The sequence below is a fragment of the Macaca fascicularis genome, chromosome 19, assembly GCF_037993035.2.
Source record: "Macaca fascicularis isolate 582-1 chromosome 19, T2T-MFA8v1.1".
Lineage (NCBI taxonomy): Eukaryota > Metazoa > Chordata > Mammalia > Primates > Cercopithecidae > Macaca > Macaca fascicularis.
The window spans coordinates 18,990,055-19,005,680 of record NC_088393.1 but is presented as its reverse complement, the minus strand read 5'-3'; the positions used below and the strand labels follow the sequence as shown (position 1 = coordinate 19,005,680).

Here is a 15,626-nt window from a genome sequence, read left to right as displayed (position 1 = left end):
GGGGCTGGAGATGGGGGTAGGCGGGACTCAGGGACCGCTCGGTGGGGGGGCGGGGCCAGAGCTGGGGTGGGGGCCGAGACAGAAGATTGGGCGGTGGAGGGGGGAATGGAGGAGCTGGGGACCAAAGGGGCCACTAAAGAGGCACTGGGCTGAGAGGAGGGTGCAGGGAAGTGGGCAGGGTTATGGAAACGGGATTGCGGGTGCCGGGTCCCAGACTGGGGGTGGGAAGCCTGGAGCTGGCAGGGTTGGAGAGGGAGGTCCTGGGCCGGTAGGGGTTGAGTAAGTGGGCTCTGGGCCGCGGGATAGGGCGCGCGCGGTTCTCAGAGGGGCGGAGGCCGGACGGGCGGGGCGCGCGGTGCCCGCGGGCTGGCGGGCGGCGGGGAGGCCGGTGCGGGGCCCGCCGCCCCCCCGGGGCCGGGCCGGGCCGGGGGCGGGGCCGGGCGGGGCCAGCGGCGCATTAGCGCCTTGTCAATTCGGCTGCTCAGACTTGCTCCGGCCTCCGCGTCCGCGCCCAGCGACGTGCGGGCGGCCTGGCCCGCGCCCTCCCGCGCCCGGCCTGCGTCCCGCGCCCTGCGCCGCCGCCGCCGAGCCGCCGCCCACCGCGCGCCCCCGGCAGCGCCGGCCCCATGCCCGCCGGCCGCCGGGGCCCCGCCGCCCAATCCGCGCGGCGGCCGCCGCCGTTGCTGCCCCTGCTGCTGCTCTGCGTCCTCGGGGCGCCGCAAGCCGGATCAGGAGCCCGTGAGTACCCTGCGCCCCGCTCCTTCCCCCCTGCCAGAGCAGAGGGCGGGCGCCCCGGGGGCAGCCGCGGGGGGAGGGGGCGCGGGCGCCACCTGGACGGCCGGGGAACAAAGGAAGGCGCCCCCGGCGCAGCCCTCGGGGCGCCCTCACCTGCGGGGCACACGGCGCCGCAGCCCACTGCCCAGAGAGTCCTGCTTCCGCGCCCGAGGCCCTGTTACCTGAGCAACTGGGCCGAGGGCTCCAGGCCAGGCCCCCGGGGGCTGGGAAGATCGCGGCCTGAGACCCTCTGCACGCCAGGACGTGGCGGGCGCACGCGTCTGCTTCGGTAGACTCTGAGCCGCTGGGACTGCAGGGCACCGCTCCCAGGCGGGGGCGCACGCGGTTGGCGCGCTGGGTGCGGGCCCCCAGCGGGCCCCCCCAGGCGGAGGGATGAGCCCCACGGGGAGGGCGGGGCTGCAGGGGGGCCGCTCTGGCCGCCTGGCGCGCAGCCCGGGGTCCCCGGGGACTTGCCTCTCCACGGGCCGGCGCCACCGCCCTCCCCCTGCGGGACCCGGTGCACGGGGGTCCGCGGAGTCCCCGCCACCGGCGGCGCTTAGAACTGTTTTCGGCCAGGCTGTGTCGGGCAGAGAACCTCCAGCGAGAGGAATCTTTGTGAGAGAGTGGGTGAGAGGGAGAGGGAGCGGGAGCCAGTGAGTCCGGGCACCGGCGGGCCCAAACTTTGAGGGGGCCCACTGGGAATCCGCTGCCCTACCGGCCAAGACCCCCGCCCTGGAGGGACTTCTGGCCTCAGGCACTCTGGGGCCCCCCATCCAAGGAACACCCCCGCAAGGATACGTCTCCATATCCAGACCCGCTCTGGGACACACCCAGAGACACACAAAGAATCACACTGGCTTGTGGCCCGTCACCCTCGCCCTCAAACTCGCGCACACTGCATCCCAGATGCACATTCGCACACCATCGCGGACGCACACATTCCATCCCCGACACACACTTTCATGGTCACACACATCCCACAGGGGAGGCGACCCAGGGGCACAGAGGCAGGCACCACTCGCCCCAGACGTTCAGTCACTCCACGCACCCCATCCAGGCGCACAGGCCACCCCGGGGGTCGCCGGGCACACACGGCTCCCAGGCTCACCCATCCTGTGCTGGGCTGTTTGCGGGCTGCCTGTAGGGCTCCTCCAGGAAGGGGCAGAGTGCGGGCATCCTCTAGGAGCACTTGCTGAAAGCCTAGCTCTCCCCTGGCATCTGAGCAGGTGAGGGGCTACCTCGGGCCCTCCCAGGGCCCCTGACGGCTCTGCCAGGCGGTGGGCAGCGCCTGTGAGTGCCACTGTGAGCGCCAAGCTTTGTTTTCAGCCAGTAGAGCAGCAGGCAAAGGTGTGTGGGGGTGGGGGGGGTGTTGTAAGTGTGTTTTTTCCTTTAAGGGGGGAAGAAATTAAATAAAAGATTCTCACACCTCAGCAATATGTTTCTACTTACGGTGTGTCTTAGCACCTGACCAGCAGGCGGGTGGGTCGTAAAGTGTCTGCAGGTACCAGCAGGACGGGAGATGGGGACCCCCGTGGGGACCCTGGGATGGAGGCCACCCTTCCTCCCTGGTTGCAGAGAATCTCACACTTTTCCCTTTTAAAACACATGGTGTTCCTTTTTAATAACGGCAGTGGCTCCAGATTGGGAAAAGAGGAGAGAAAAAACTTTTAAAGGCCCCAGCTCTGCGGGAAAGGAGGGGAGGCAGGGAGTGAAAAGGGGGCTGTTGAAAAGCCAACCTAGGGATCTGCTTTGGGGAGCCCTCTAGGAGGCCCTCCAAACCAAGCCAAGCCCCCACCAACTCCAGCTCAGTGGGCTGTTCCCAGCTGCTCCCCCGCCTGGCCTGGAATGCGTGCGTCCCTGTCCCCAGTGCCTTAGCCCATTGTTTGTGGAGGCCTGGAGGGAGTGCCTAGTCTGCCGGGACCCCAGAGCTGGGAGGGGCTGTCGTCTTTGTGGTTCCTGGGGGCTGCAGGCTTCTAAGCCCTCTGGACATTCGATTGCAATCACATCTCATTGATCTCCCCAGCAAGTAGAATGTATTTCTCCTCCCATTTCATGGAGGAGAAAATTGAGAATTGGAGAGGGGAAGTCAATTGCCCAGGTTCTCCCACTGGGGTTGCACCCATATCCTGGGAGGAGAAAGTGTCCTTCTGACCTTACCGGCTGGGGCTAAGAGGGTGGGAGACTGGCCTGTCCAGGCCCGCCTGGCCTTGCCTTCCCCCCCACAACCCGTCACCGCTCCGTGTCCCCCGCCCAGCCCCGGGAGGGCAGCTGCAGCTGCTGGCAAGTGAGCCACGCCAGCCCAGGCCAGGAGGGTGTGGCAGAGGGGCAGTGCCCCCCAGCCAGGACCCCCCAGAGAGCCCCTTCCTGGCCAGGCCATGGTGGCCGGCGTGGAGGCCGGAGGGGCGAGTCCCACTCTACGAGGGCTGAGAGGGGCCTGGGGTCTGGGCAGGCCTGGCCGTGCCTCCCACTTTGTTGGGGGGGCCCAGGCAGGAAGCGGTGGGTGGGCCAGGGCAGAGACGCTGGCACGCCCGAGTTCATGCAGAAGGAATTCCGAATTAGCGGGCGGCTGGCTGCCTGGGACCTCCAGGGCGGCCCCCTGGCCCCCAGCCCCCCGCCCCCCTCGGCCGCCCCCGCCTCCTCGACTCTGGCCCGCTCAGCCGGCTCCTTCGCACGGACGCGGAGACCTCCGGCGAGCCCTGGGCCAAGCCCCAAGCGCAACTGCGATTCCAGGCTCCAGCAAGACAGAGCCCTCGAGCCAAGTTTGCCCCGGAAAATCATCAGGGCCGTCCCAAGAACCGTGTCCACCCCACCTCGCCCATCTGGGGCAGTGAGGGCAAGTGCCGGGCAGCGCTGGCATTCAGGGGACCTCCTGGGGGGCCGAGATCACCCTGTCCTTGGCTGCCATCTCTGCGAAGCTGGGCTGCCCTTGCCTCCTGCAGTCCCTTCTTCCAGCCGCCTGGGGAGTCCTTTTAATGCAAATCTCACCGCATCCCTCCCTCCCCGGCTGAGAACCCTGGAATCCCTCCTCCCTGCAGGTCAGGATCTCGGACCTCTCAAACTTCATTTCCCACGGCTTCTGCCCCAGGACCTTGGCACTTGCAGCTCCCACTGCCTGGACATGCTCTGTTAGATAATGTCACAGCTACTTCTCTTACTTTATTCAGGTGTCTACTCAAAGGTCACCTCCCCAGACAGGCCTCCGGAGCTCCTGCCGCTGCTCTGTCTTCCTCCAGCTCCTGCTTTACTTTCTCCCCTATTTATTGTCTTAGATATTTATTTATTTATTTATTTTTCCTGCTGCTTCCTTGGATTTGATGCCCACAAGGGCAGGACTTTTGTGTGTCTTGGTCATCATCCCAGTGCCCACAGATCCTGACACACTGTAGGTACCCTGTGAAAGAACAGATGAACGCATGAGCGAACAAAGGAGTGGATGAGTCTTTACAACCACTCTGGGTGGAAGGAGAAGCCCCTTTCCAGAGGCTCAGAGAAGTAAACACTGAGGCCGGGTGCCCTGGCTCATGCCTGTCATCCCAGCACTTTGGGAAGCCAAGGCGGGTGGATCACTGGAGGTCAAGAGTTCGAGACCAGCCTGGCCAAAATGGCGAAACTCTGTCTCTCCTAAAAATACAAAAATTAGCTAGCTGGGCATGAAGGTTACAGTGAGCCGAGATTGTGCCACTGCACTCCAGCCTGGGTGACAGAGTTAGACTCTGTCTCAAAAAAAAAAAAAAAAAAAAAGTAAAACACTGAGTCAGGCTGTGGGCATTCGAGTCCCGGTCAACTTGGTTTAAAGATCTCATGGGAAAATGTTGTCTCCAACAGTATTTTCACTCCACTCAAACAACCCCATGAGGTTTGTTTTGTTGGTTTTTATAAATTTAAATTTAAATTTTTTTTTTTTTTTTTTTTTTGAGATGGAGTCTCGCTCTGTCGCCCAGGCTGGAGTGCAGTGGCGCGGCTCACTGCAAGCTCCGCCTCCCGGGTTCACGCCATTCTCCTGCCTCAGCCTCCCGAGTAGCTGGGACTACAGGCGCCCGCCACCTCACCCAGCTAGTTTTTTTTTGTATTTTTTTTTAGTAGAGACGGGGTTTCACCGTGGTCTCGATCTCCTGACCTTGTGATCCGCCCGCCTCGGCCTCCCAAAGTGCTGGGATTACAGGCGTGAGCCACCGCGCCCGGCAATTTAAATTTTTTTTCTTTTTTGAGACACGGTCTCACTGTCACCTAGGCTGGAGTGCAGTGGTGCAGTCATGGCTCACTGCAGCCTCAACTTCCCAGGCTCCTGCGTCAACCTCCCAAGTAGCTAAGACCACAGGCATGGGCCACCACCCCCTCCCCACCTGGCTAATTTTTGTATTTTTGGTAGAGACAGGGTTTTACCATGTTGCCCAGGCTGGTCTCAAACTCCTGACCTCACATATTACTCCCACCTCAGCCTCCCAAAGTGCTGGGATTACAGGTGTGAGCCACCACATCCAGCCAACCCCATGACATTGATGCCCACTTCCCAGATGGGGAAACTGAGACTCAGAGGCATCGGGAGGTTGGCCTGTGCACCCCCTCCTCCTTCTCTGAGCCTTGGTTTCCCTATGGACAAAATAGGTTCTTCTTAGGTTCTGGTCTCCAGAGGGGGAACTCCTGGGCTGCCCTGATGGCCAGCAGGAAAGGAGGCATCAACCACCCATGGGCATCCCCAAGGCTCCTGTGCCTAGCACCCAACTCACACACAATCTGGTTCAGGAAGTCCTTTCCCCTCTGACTTTCACAGTAGCCCAGGACACAAAGAGCTTTCTTGTTCCCACTTTGCAGATGAGGAAAACTGAGTGGAGGGAAAGAGCAATGATGTCAAGTCCCTTTGGATGGAAGTTGGGGACGTGCAGTTTGCCAGGGCTGCCTTTAGTCCCAGAGGTAGGCAGTGTTGAGCAGAACTTTGGAGACCAGAAAATCTGGGCCTAACTAGTATGGCCTTCCCTCATTCCAGGGAGGAAATTCAATCTTTCAGAGCCAGAGTTTTTTCATCCTTAACATGAGCAGGATTGGCCGAGAAAATGTAGGTAAAGTCTTAGCCCTGTATTCAGAACACAACAAGTGCCCAATAAATGGTGCTCTTAGGCCTGGTGCGATGACTCACGCCTGTCATCTCAGCACTTTGGGAGGCTGAGGTGGGTAGATCACTTGAGGTCAGGCGTTCGAGACCAGCCTGGCCAACATGGCGAAACCCCGACTCTACTAAAAATACAGGCTGGGTGCAGTGGTTCACCCCTGTAATCCCAGCACTTTGGGAGGCTGAGGCAGGCAGATCACGAGGTCAGGAGTTCGAGACCAGCCTGACCAGCACGGTGAAACCACATCTCTACTAAAAATACAAAAATTAACCGGTCATGGTGGCATGCGCCTGTAATCCCAGCTACTTGGGAGGCTGAGGCAGGGGAATCACTTGAAACTGGGAGGTGGAGGTTGCAGTGAGCCAAGATAGTGCCATTGCACTCCAGCCTGGATGACAGAGGGAGACTCTGTCTCAAAAAAAAAAAAATAATAATAATAATAAATGGTGCTCTAGGCCGGGCGCGGTGGCTCAAGCCTGTAATCCCAGCACTTTGGGAGGCCGAGGCGGGTGGATCACGAGGTCAGGAGATCGAGACTATCCTGGCTAACATGGTGAAACCCCGTCTCTACTAAAAATACAAAAAACTAGCCGGGCGTGGTGGCGGGCGCCTGTAGTCTCAGCTACTTGGGAGGCTGAGGCGGGAGAATGGCGTGAACCCGGGAGGCGGAGCTTGCAGTGAGCCGAGATCATGCCACTGCACTCCAGCCTGGGAGACACAGCGAGACTCCGTCTCAAAAAAAAAAAAAATAAATAAAAAAAAAAATAAATGGTGCTCTTAATGATTCAAGTAAGGGTCAGGGCTTTCATTTTTTTTTTTTTTTTTTTTTTTTTTTTTTTTTTTTTTGAGACGGAGTCTCGCTCTGTCGCCCAGGCTGGAGTGCAGTGGCCGGGTCTCAGCTCACTGCAAGCTCCGCCTCCCGGGTTCACGCCATTCTCCTGCCTCAGCCTCCGGAGTAGCTGGGACTACAGGCGCCCGCCACCTCGCCCGGCTAGTTTTTTGTATTTTTAGTAGAGACGGGGTTTCACCATGTTAGCCAGGATGGTCTCGATCTCCTGACCTTGTGATCCGCCCATCTCGGCCTCCCAAAGTGCTGGGATTACAGGCTTGAGCCACCGCGCCCGGCCAGGGCTTTCATTTTAAGCAGTGCCCTTGCCCCACAGAAACACCTACTGTGTGTGAGGCTCTGGGAGTATCACAGGAAGAATGCACAATCTTTTGTTTCTAGTTGCCAAAAAAGAAAAATGAAATGAGAACGAAAAATAAAGAAGGTTAGGCACAGTAGCTCATGCCTGTGATCCCAGGACTTTGGGAGGCCAAGGTGGGAGGATCGCTTGAGGCCTGGAGTTCAAGACCAGCCTGAGCAAACTAGCAAGACCTCATGTCTTTTTTTTTTTTTTTTTTTTTTTTTGAGACAGAGTCTCGCTCTGCTGCCCAGGCTGGAGTGCAGTGGCCGGATCTCAGCTCACTGCAAGCTCCGCCTCCCGGGTTCACGCCATTCTCCTGCCTCAGCCTCCCAAGTAGCTGGGACTACAGGCGCCCGCCACCTCGCCCGGCTAGTTTTTTGTATTTTTTTAGTAGAGACGGGGTTTCACCGGGTTAGCCAGGATGGTCTCGATCTCCTGACCTTGTGATCCGCCCGTCTCGGCCTCCCAAAGTGCTGGGATTACAGGCTTGAGCCACCGCGCCCGGCCAGCAAGACCTCATGTCTAAAAAAATATTTAAAAATCAGCCAGGTGTGGTGGTGCACACCTGTAGTCCTAGCTACTCGGGAGCTGAGATGAGGGAGAATCGCTTGAACCCAGGAGATCGAGGCTGCAGTGAGCTGTGATCATGCCACTGCACTCCAGCCTGGCCGACAGAGTGAGACCCTGTCACTAAAAAAATAAAAAGCAAAGCATGCCTGGGTGTGTTGGCTCACTTCTCTAATCCCAGCACTTTGAGAGGCCAAGGGAGGTGGATCATGAGGTCGGGAGTTTGAGATCAGCCTGGCCAGTATGGTAAAACCCCATCTGTACTAAAAATACAAAAGTTAGTCAGGCGTGATGGTGCACACCTGTAGTCCCAGCTACTCTGGAGGCTGAGGCAGAAGAATTGCTTGAACCCGGGAGGCAGAGGTTGCAGTGAGCCGAGATCGCGCCACTGCACTCCAGCCTGGGTGACAGAGTGAGACTCCATCTCAAAAAAAAAAAAAAGCAAAGCATGGTGTTTATCATAACGATGTGCTAAGCAAGAGTCACTTGGACCCGAATGAGCCTGTATGCCCGAGTTGTGTGACCCCTCAGAGAACCTTAAGCACATCAGTGATGAAGAGTTTTGGAAGGCTCCAGTGTTGGAGTCAGACAGACTTGGACAACTCTAGGTCTGTCAGTTTGTCCACCATTGTTGCCCTGGGCATTTAACCCAACTGATCTTTACCTCCCCTATCTGTAAAATGGGGGACAATCATTAACAGTGCCTTCTCAGGACCGCCATGAACCCTGGAGGTCCTGGCATGGTCGAGGGCTCAGAGGGTCCCCGCCCTGGCCTGACATGTGCTCCTCTTTGACCCCAGACACAGCTGTAATCAGCCCCCAGGATCCCACGCTTCTCATCGGCTCCTCCCTGCTGGCCACCTGCTCAGTGCACGGAGACCCGCCAGGAGCCACTGCCGAGGGCCTCTACTGGACCCTCAACGGACGCCGCCTGCCCCCCGAGCTCTCCCGTGTGCTCAACGCCTCCACGTTGGCTCTGGCCCTGGCCAACCTCAACGGGTCCAGGCAGCAGTCGGGGGACAACCTTGTGTGCCACGCCCGCGACGGCAGCATCCTGGCTGGCTCCTGCCTCTATGTTGGCCGTAAGTTGGCACCCAGAATACCCCAGGGGTAGCCCTTGGGAGCAGCATCTCCCTCTGGAGAGAGGCATGAATCGTGGGCCTTCTGGCCAGGGGATGAGTGGTGGGCACACTGGCATGGCTATGCAGGTCTTTGAGGTGGGAATGAGAACCTGGAGACCCAGTCAGGCGAGGTGGCTCATGCCTGTAAGCCCAGCACTTTGGGAGGCTGAGGTGGGCAGATCACTTGAAGCCAGGAGTTCAAGGCCAGCCTGGCCAACATGGCGAAACCCCGTCTCTACTGAAAATACAAAAGTTAGCCGGGCGTGCTGACAGGCACCTGTAATCCCAGCTACTTGGGAGGCTGAGACAGGAGAATCGCTTTAACCCGGGGGGCGGAGGTTGCAGTGAGCTGAGATGGCACCATTGCACTCCAGCCTGGGGGACAGAGCGAGACTTTGCCTTGAAAAAAGAAAAGAACCTGGAGATCGGGTCACCAGCCTGTTAAGAGCCCGTGCAGGTGTCACACCAACCGTGCTGGCACTTCTCAGCACAGGGCTGAGACTGTCCTATCTGCCCTCCTTCCACTCCAAGGTGGGGGCCTGGCGGGTGGGCAGCAACCCCTTGGTCCAGGCTCAGCTGGTCCAGACCCTCAGCCTGCTTCCTGCACCCTCCCCCTCTCCCAGTGCCCCCAGAGAAACCCGTCAACATCAGCTGCTGGTCCAAGAACATGAAGGACTTGACCTGCCGCTGGACACCAGGGGCCCACGGGGAGACGTTCCTCCACACCAACTACTCCCTCAAGTACAAGCTTAGGTTAGTGGTGGCCCAAGGGCGATGTGTGTGTCCCAGACTGGCTGTGTGACCTTGACCAATGTGGACCCTCTCTGAGCCCCCATGCGCTGTCTGCACCCTGAGACTGCCATGGTGAGGTCTGGGGGCCAGAAGGAACCCTCATACGTCCTGTCCCCCTCCCATCCCTGCAGGTGGTATGGGCAGGACAACACGTGTGAGGAGTACCACACAGTGGGGCCCCACTCCTGCCACATCCCCAAGGACCTGGCTCTCTTTACGCCCTATGAGATCTGGGTGGAGGCCACCAACCGCCTGGGCTCTGCCCGTTCGGATGTGCTCACGCTGGATATCCTGGATGTGGGTGAGCCCCCAGTGTCCGCTAGGCCCCTCCCTTGGCACCAGCCCAGCCCACCGGGCATCCCGAGAGGTCCCTGCGCCTTCTCATTTTTCCTGGGATCCCGCCTGCCCCTCCCCAGCCCGGCAACTCCTGGACTGTCCCTGCTGGTTAGAGGGAAGGTAGGTAAGTAGCTGAGCATCCGCTCATCAGTCCGCAGCCCCCAGAAACAGCCAGGATACCCCCACTCCATGGAGAACACCTGGCCTGGCCACCTCCCCCTCGGCAGCCCAGGTGTGCAGGAGGGGGCCCTGGGGAGAGGGGAGGGGACGCCCAGGTCGGCAGGCGCCCCAGGAAGCCGAGGCCTGGAGCTGGGGGGCGCAGGGCGGGAGGCAGGAAATGGATGATCTGTGAGCAGAATTGAGCCTAATCTAATTAGGGTGTTTCTCAGCCCCAAGCAGGCCTGTGCCTTAACCCTTTAGGCCCCTCACCAAGGCCTCAGGGGGAGAGGCCAGCTCACCCTGCTGCCCTCAGGGGCCCCCAGAAGGATCCTCAGCCCCCCCAACACACACATACTCCGGGGTTGTAGCCCCCATCCCTACCCCCGCAGCCTCACTCTTCCCCACATCCTAAAGCTACAGTGGGAAAGTTCTAAGCCTCAGTTGCTTCTCTGCACCCAGCAAAATGTCACATCAAAGATTTCAGTAAGAGTGGAAGGGAGGTGAGAGTGGGGAGGGGGTGGCAGGGGGGTTCCCAGAAGGCTGACGGCCTGACAGCCCCCTGACCTCCTAAGCATGATAATAATATCATCAACCCGGCAATGTCTGCTTTCCCATAGTCAGTTGAAGATAGGATTATGTTTCGCCCGTCACAGATAATAATGGTGATAACAGCTAACATTAATTAGGTGCTGAGTGTTTCTCCAATATTATATATGGTGTAATCCACCAATCCTGGGCGTGGGGGCAGAGGGAGGAGGAGGAAAACAGAGGCAGGTGCCATCTGGGCCAAGTGCCCTGGGCCACACTGCTGGGGGGAGTTAAACGCAAACAGTTCCAGGCTGAAAGGGGCCCTCCTCCGCCCCGCAGTGACCACGGACCCCCCGCCCGATGTGCACGTGAGCCGCGTTGGGGGCCTGGAGGACCAGCTGAGCGTGCGCTGGGTGTCGCCACCCGCCCTCAAGGATTTCCTCTTTCAAGCCAAATACCAGATCCGCTACCGAGTGGAGGACAGTGTGGACTGGAAGGTGACCCGCCCATTCCCTGACTCCGCCCCGGTTCCTGCCAGGCCCCGCCCCCGCTCCTGCTAGGCCCCGCCCTCTACTCTGACCCTGTCCTGGCTGTCCAGGTGGTGGACGATGTGAGCAACCAGACCTCCTGCCGCCTGGCCGGCCTGAAACCCGGCACCGTGTACTTCGTGCAAGTGCGCTGCAACCCCTTTGGCATCTACGGCTCCAAGAAAGCCGGGATCTGGAGTGAGTGGAGCCACCCCACAGCCGCCTCCACCCCCCGCAGTGGTGAGCACCCCCCTAGGGCCGGGTGATCCAGCGGCCAGTCCAAAACCAGCTAGAGCCTCTGTTTCCTTGTTTTCTTTTCTTTTCTTTTCTTTTTTTGTTCTTTTGAGATGCAGTCTCATTCTGTCGCGCAGTGGCGTAATCTGCACTCACTGCAACCTCTGCCTCCCGGTTTCAAGGGATTCTCCTACCTCAGCCTCCCGAGTAGCTGGGACTACAGGCACGCACCAACATACACAGCTAATTTCTGTATTTTTTAGTAAAGACGGGGTTTCACCATGTTGTGCAGGCTGGCCTCGAACTCCAGACCTCGGGTGATCTGCCCATTTCGGCCTCCCAAAGTGCTGGGATGACATGTGTGAGCCACCGTGCCCAGCCTGTTTCCTGGTTGTCTCCAAGAGAGTAGAGGTCTCAAACTGGTGGCCCCCCCAGAGCTGAATGTGGCCCTTGGATCTATTTTCTTTGGCCTGTTGTTTGGGGGAAAAAAAAAAAAGTTTGACCAACTAGTAGAAATTTAAAACCAGGAAGTTTTTACACAAATATCCTAGATTCCTTAGAAAAATAAATTCTCCAGAAAATGTAACAGCATGACCCACAGCCCCCATCAGCAGTGGTCACCCCTTCCCAGGACCCTCACTCTCCATTTGCCCATCCCCACCTGGCCTGTTTTGGACACTCAGACTCCCTCCTAAGAGGGCCAGCGAGGCCAGGCACGGTGGCTCATGCCTGTAATCCCAGCACTTTGGGAGACTGAGGCTAGCGGATCATGAGGTCAGGAGATAGAGACCATCCTGGCTAACACAGTGAAACCCCGTCTCTATTAAAAATACAAAAAATTAGCCGGGTATGGTGGTGGGCGCCTGTAGTCCCAGCTACTTGGGAGGCTGAGGCAGGAGAAGGGCAGGAACCTGGGAGGCAGAGCTTGCAGTAAGCCGAGATCGCGCCTCTACACTCCAACCTGGCCAACAGAGCGAGAGACTCCGTCTCAAAAAAGAAAAAAAAAAAAAAAAAGAGGGCCAGCGAGTTTGAGACCCTTGCTTCTAAGGCCAATGGGCTGCCAACTCCCACTTTGATGGGCCTCAGTTTCCCCTTCTGATTAAGGCAGGGGGATGGGAATGATTAGGTGCCTAGATCTGCCTCCTCTTGCTGTCTGGGGTTTCTCCGGGTCCACAGGCCTCTACTCTCTCTTTTGTGAAATGAAACAAAAGCTGTTACTTGGAATGTCTGGCCTCCGTTTCCCCATCTGGAAGGTAGGGTCAAGAATCCCACTTGCCTTGGGCTGTTGTGAGGGTTGGATGACATAATTTGTGGCAAATGCCCACATGGTGGGTGCCACCTAAGTGCTTGCAGGCAGTTGGCATGGAGGTACTTATTGTCCCGTCCCTCCAGGGTTTCACTGCAAGGGAGACCGCTTTTTCTCAGGTGAGGACACTGAGGCTCTAGGAGGTCACATGGGTCTGAACTTAGTTCACAAGGAAGTCCAAGCTCACTCTGGCATGAGAGATGATAGGGAAACTGAGGCCCTGAGAGGGTCCCAGAGCTAGGGAGGGGTAGAGTCAGGCTCCAGTCAGCTCCCCAGCCCCTATCCTGGGCCCCTCCAGGTTCGGGGGTGGGCGGGAGCAAGCGCAGCCGGGAGGGGCCTGAGCCTTGGCCCCTGCTCGTGCCCGGCACCTGCGATTCTTGCACAGGAGCCAGCAGGCCGCTGCGTCCGCAGGGGAGGCTGGGGAGGCCGGGGAAGGCCAGCAGGGGCGGCGGGGGCCGGGGCCGTGCCAGGGGCTGTCAGCGGGTCCCCGGCTTTATTTATGACGTGAGGCCGATGTCCTTATCCGCCGGCCTGCTGGGGGGCTGGCTGCAGCCGGCAGCTGGACCGACAGGCAGGCCTCCCACCTGGTCCTCCCGGCCCACTCCCTGTCCCATGGGCCCATGCTGGGGACTGTCCCATGGGGTCATCTTGCACTCGGTCTCCCTTCATCTGTCACTCTTCCTCTGTGTCTCTGTCTCGATCTCTTTGTCCCTATGTCCCCAGGGTTTCTGTCCTACCCTGATCAGGCCCTTTCCTCCTGGGCTGACCCCCTTCGCTTTCACCTACCCTGCGTCTCCATCTCTCCATCCCTGGCCTCGGCTCTCTCATCCGTGCGTCTTTCTTCCTTTCTCTTTTTCAGCCCCCTGCTCTGTCTGTCTCTGTGTCTCATCCCCCCCAGCTCTGGCCTCTCTCATTCTCCCCTCCCCCCACTCCACTCGCACCTGGCTCAGTCCACAGGAATCGGGTTCCTGGAGGAGATGTGGAGGAGGAGCCCCTTCCTTCCCCCGCCCCCCACCCCACCTCCCCAGGGGCGCAACCGGGCCAGGGGCGCAGCTGGGCTGCTGTGCAGGGCCTCGGGGAGGACTCGGTCCCTGACAAACCGGGAGGGAGGTTCCCCGAGGGGAACATCGTCCTGCCGCGCCGGGGTCTTCCCTCTCCTGCTCGCGCGCACCCCCTGCCGGGCGCGCCCTGACACTGCCGCTCCGCCCACCACCAGAGCGCTCGGGCCCGGGCGGCGGGGCGTGCGAGCCGCGGGGCGGAGAGCCGAGCTCGGGGCCGGTGCGGCGCGAGCTCAAGCAGTTCCTGGGCTGGCTCAAGAAGCACGCGTACTGCTCCAACCTCAGCTTCCGCCTCTACGACCAGTGGCGTGCCTGGATGCAGAAGTCGCACAAAACCCGCAACCAGGTAGGAAGGAGAGACCCGCGGGCGTGGGTGGGGACAGGGAGCTGGGGGGCCCAGGAAACAGGGGAGGGGGAAGAAAGCAGGCTGTGGACGCAGGTCTGCAGCCCCCACGACACCTCTGCCTTCCTTCCAAGCACAGGACGAGGGGATCCTGCCCTCGGGCAGACGGGGCACGGCGAGAGGTAAGGTGGGCCTGAATGGGTGCGCGGGAGGGAGCAAGGGGAGGGCCCCTTCCGGTGGCTGCAGGTCTTGTTCACACCCCCACGCCTCCCAACCCCAGCCTTAGAGTCGCCGAGATGGAATCCGTCCTCTTCCTTTGTTATTTATCAGCATTTATTTAGCACTTACTGTATAACTGGTATTGTCTGCTTTAGCCTAAGAACATTCAATGCCCTGAAAATGTCCGAAGTGGAATCTCCTCCGAAATGAATGAACATACTCACCCTAGTTAGCATGTATGGGCACCTACTGCATACTGGCCCCGCACCAAGTGCTTTACCTGCAGCTCAGATAGCCTCGCCAAGGCCCAGAGAGGGGCAGGATCCTGCCCAAAGTCACACAGCCAGAAGCGGTGGGAACAGGACCCGAATGAGGGCTCCTTCAGTGGCTCTGTGGTGCAGCCCTCTCCCGGGCTCCCTGCTTAGCTCGGCTTCCCCTCTGCCTGCAGGTCCTGCCAGATAAGCTCTAGGGGCGCAGGCCACCCTCCCTGCCACATGGAGACGCAGAGGCCGAACCCAAACTGGGGCCACCTCTGTACCCTCACTTCAGGGCACCTGAGCCACCCTCAGCAGGAGCTGGGGTGGCCACTGAGCTCCAACGGCCATAACAGCTCTGACTCCCACGTGAAGCCACCTTTGGGTGCACCCCAGTGGGGGTGTGTGTGTGTGTGAGGGTTGGTTGAGTTGCCTAGAACCCCTGCCAGGGCTGGGGGTGAGAAGGGGAGTCATTACTCCCCGCTACCTAGGGCCCCTCCAAGAGTCCTTTTAAATAAATGAGCTATTTAGGTGCTGTGATTGTGAAGGTGAGTTTGGGGCCTACCTGGCCTGGGGTGGGGGCTGTAAGATTTTAGGGGAATGTGAGGCATCTTAATGACCCTTTGAGATGAGAATTTTCACCTCCCAGGACTTCAGACTGTCTCTCCAGTATTTGCAAGGTCTGATTCTGAACTCCTTGGAGAATGTGATTCAAAATACCTGAGTCCGCTGGTCCCTAAGGCTCATTCCTATAATCCCAGAACTTTGGGAGGCCAAGCTGGGCGCATTGCTCGAGGCCAGGAGTTGGAGACCAGCCTGGGCAACAAAGGGGGACCTCATTTTTTTTTTTTTTTTTTTTTTTCTTTGAGACGGAGTCTCGCTCTGTCGCCCAGGCTGGAGTGCAGTGGCCAGATCTCAGCTCACTGCAAGCTCCGCCTCCCGGGTTCCCGCCATTCTCCTGCCTCAGCCTCCCGAGTAGCTGGGACCACAGACGCCCACCACCTCGCCCGGCTAGTTTTTTGTATCTTTTAGTAGAGACGGGGTTTCACCGTGTTAGCCAGGATGGTCTCGATCTCCTGACCTCGTGATCCGCCCGTCTCGGCCTCCCAAAGT

At 59.2% G+C, this 15,626-nt stretch overlaps 1 protein-coding gene across 9 annotated transcripts; it reads left to right on the top strand.

Moving 5' to 3' along the window:
* Positions 1 to 483: 483 nt before the first annotated feature.
* On the top strand, positions 484 to 15,048 carry CRLF1 (cytokine receptor like factor 1). 9 transcript variants are annotated; one of them, XM_065535245.2, is made up of 11 exons: positions 484 to 738; positions 8,437 to 8,718; positions 9,381 to 9,510; positions 9,681 to 9,850; positions 10,037 to 10,117; positions 10,912 to 11,069; positions 11,171 to 11,339; positions 12,510 to 12,586; positions 13,856 to 14,043; positions 14,180 to 14,222; positions 14,708 to 15,048. In XM_065535245.2, exons 1-11 carry the CDS (start codon positions 627 to 629, stop codon positions 14,726 to 14,728), a joined length of 1,431 nt encoding a protein of 476 aa, XP_065391317.1. In that variant the 5' UTR covers positions 484 to 626; the 3' UTR covers positions 14,729 to 15,048. The 9 variants fall into 9 exon arrangements, with proteins under 9 accessions (XP_065391317.1, XP_065391315.1, XP_065391316.1 ...); XM_065535243.1 differs by having other exon boundaries at positions 14,175 to 14,222; XM_065535244.1 differs by lacking the exon at positions 10,037 to 10,117 and having other exon boundaries at positions 14,175 to 14,222.
* The last annotated feature ends 578 nt before the right edge of the window (positions 15,049 to 15,626 follow it).